This window comes from Muscardinus avellanarius (assembly GCF_963383645.1).
Source record: "Muscardinus avellanarius genome assembly, chromosome: 10".
Classification (NCBI taxonomy): domain Eukaryota; kingdom Metazoa; phylum Chordata; class Mammalia; order Rodentia; family Gliridae; genus Muscardinus; species Muscardinus avellanarius.
Window position 1 is genome coordinate 89,628,294 of NC_137796.1, and position 2,348 is coordinate 89,630,641.

The 2,348-nt window shown below is 62.6% G+C and overlaps 1 protein-coding gene across 1 annotated transcript; it reads right to left on the reverse strand.

The window, feature by feature from the left end:
• Nucleotides 1-987: 987 nt before the first annotated feature.
• LOC308267507 (transmembrane protein C16orf54) lies at nt 988-1,662 on the reverse strand (the record flags this gene model as incomplete). The annotated part of the gene is made up of 1 exon (XM_080702261.1): nt 988-1,662. One exon carries the CDS (start codon nt 1,660-1,662, stop codon nt 988-990), a length of 675 nt encoding a protein of 224 aa, XP_080558387.1.
• Nucleotides 1,663-2,348: the final 686 nt, after the last annotated feature.

Here is a 2,348-nt window from a genome sequence, read left to right on the forward strand (position 1 = left end):
AAACTAAATAATAATGCAGATGGTAAACTGATAACAGCAAAAAATCCCAATATTCATGACTGTAGCTTGGAAAATCAGGCCCCCAGGAGATGGAGACTCAGCAGCTCTCCCAGATGTAGCTCCTCTCCTAGAGGGAGGGTCAGCAAGTAGATCTGTGGCATCTGGTGCTCCGTTCTTATGGGGTTGATCACTGTCAGTCAGTCCAGCCCGTCTGGGGGCAAATCTGTCTCTCTGGACTTCCGCAGCAAGCTTGGAGGGAAGGTGGCCAGAGGAGCTACCGTTCCCCTCACTCCATGTTATCCAGCTCATTTCTCTTTGGCCCAGGCTTTCCTCTCCATGGAGTGGTAAGCGCAGGGCTGAGATGTGTGCAGCCAGAAGCAGAGGGTAGAGGCGCCTGCCCTTTCACTCTGAGTCCCAGCTCCAGGCAGGAGGGCCTCCGCGGCTGGCTCAGCGAGCTCCGTGTTGGCACTGGGGGGTCAGAGCCACAGTTCCTATGGAAGTAAAGGCTCCTCTGCCTGGGGGTGGTGTCTTCCGTGTGTGTTTTCCTGGTAGCAGAGGTAAGTGGCTGGGGAGGGGTGAGTTCCACGGCTCTGGGGAGCTGGATTCCTGCCATCTCCTGCCAACACTTGTCACCGCCACATCCGGGCCTTGCTTCAGCGTCACAGCACCCTGCGTGCTGATATTGGTCCCTTAGGTGCATTGACGGAGGGGGAAGAGGCTGGTGGGATGCTATTTCCTGCCTGTCTGCCACCTTGACTTCTCGTGCTGGGATGCATTCTGGCCCAGTCAGCCTCGCCTCCAGTTCTCGGGGCCTCAGCTGCATGGGGGCTTTCAGGCTGCCCGGAGAACTGAAATTCAGCCAGAAAAGGCTGGAGAGGAGCATCTTTCTGGGGCAGCCTTGGGACCAGCCCTGGGATCCCACAGTCCCTCAGAGGCGGGGCCTTCTGCACGGTTCTCTGGGAGGCCAGTCCCATAGGCTCAGGAGATTCAGAACCCCACGCTAGTCCGGCCTTCCCGCCTCCAGAACGCTGAGATCTGCTCCAGGGTGACCCGAGGCTGCAGGCCCCAGTCAGGCTCAGGGCTCCCTGGCCGCGGTCTCCAGGCCTGCGGACTCCCAAAGTGCACGCTGGCCTCGGGCCTCAGCTCGGGCTCAGCCCAGCTCACCAGGCCTGTGGCAGGAGGTCTCTCCTCCGTGGGCTGGGGCCCCCAGAAGGTGCTTTGGGCTGAGACCTCAGGTGGGGTCTGGGGGACCAAGGAGCTGGGAGCAGAGTGTGGGGCTGAGGGGGCAGGTGGGGCACTGGCTCGGGCCTCCAAGGTGCCCCCAGGGAGGGGAGGCTCTGGGACCCTGCCCATCAGCAGGGGCACAGCTGAGCCGTACCAGTCCTCAGAGCGCTCTCGGGCAGTGCCCGTGGGCTCAATCCACAGCTCTCCCCCGGGGCGCCACACTAGGGTGGGCGCACGGCGCTCGGGGTCTGTGTGGAGAGAGCGGCGGAACAGGCGTTCGGCCAACACGGCAGTGGTGAGGATGAAGAAGGCGGCCAGGGAGGCCAGGGCCAGCATGATGGGGATGCAGGGCCCGCAGGGGATCGGAGGCCACGGGGCTGCGTCAGGCGCGGGGGACGCCTCCATGTGCCCAGAGGGCTGCGCTGGAGTCGAAGGCATCTAGGAGACACCGGTGAGAAAGAAAGCAACGAGCACAGCTGGGCACCTGCAGAGAGGCAGCAAGTGTTCAGGAAAGTGGGAGAGAGACCAGGGCGAAGGGGACTCAGTATCTCTCTCAGGAGATGGAGGAACAAAGTGGACACAGAGAGGACAGGAGAGACAAGCACCCAAGGACAGGCAGATGGCCCCTTCTGCCTGCCCCAGGCCCTCCTGCAGGCCCCAGGGTGCCTGGGGCAAATGCCTAAGGGCCATGGGGCTTCTTTCCTACCCACCCCCATCCCCTTCCTGCTCAGCCCTAGAGAGGAAGTGGCAGGAAGGGAACGAGAGAGAAGCTCCGTCTGCCTCCCCTGCCTGTGTACCCCTCTCTGTCCCCTCTGTGGACACCTCGGGCTCTACGCACCACACCGTGCTCCTTGGAGGTGGTCTCTCCAGCGTTAATGCCGCTGTGTTTGCTGCAGCGCTGGCTCTCAGGTGCACCTCTGCACCTGTCTCAGCCTCTTTGGCTGGGCCAAGTCCCTGGCCAGTTCCTACCTCCCTTCTTTGTCTCTGCTGCCCAGGTCCCCATCGCAGGGCCCTCCTGCGCCTCACCTCACCTCGGGTCAGCGCCGGCTCCTCTCCCTCTGTGCAGAGCCGTCCTGGCTGAGCATGCCGGGGCGGTGGTGCTTTGTGAGGCCTGAAGGCACACA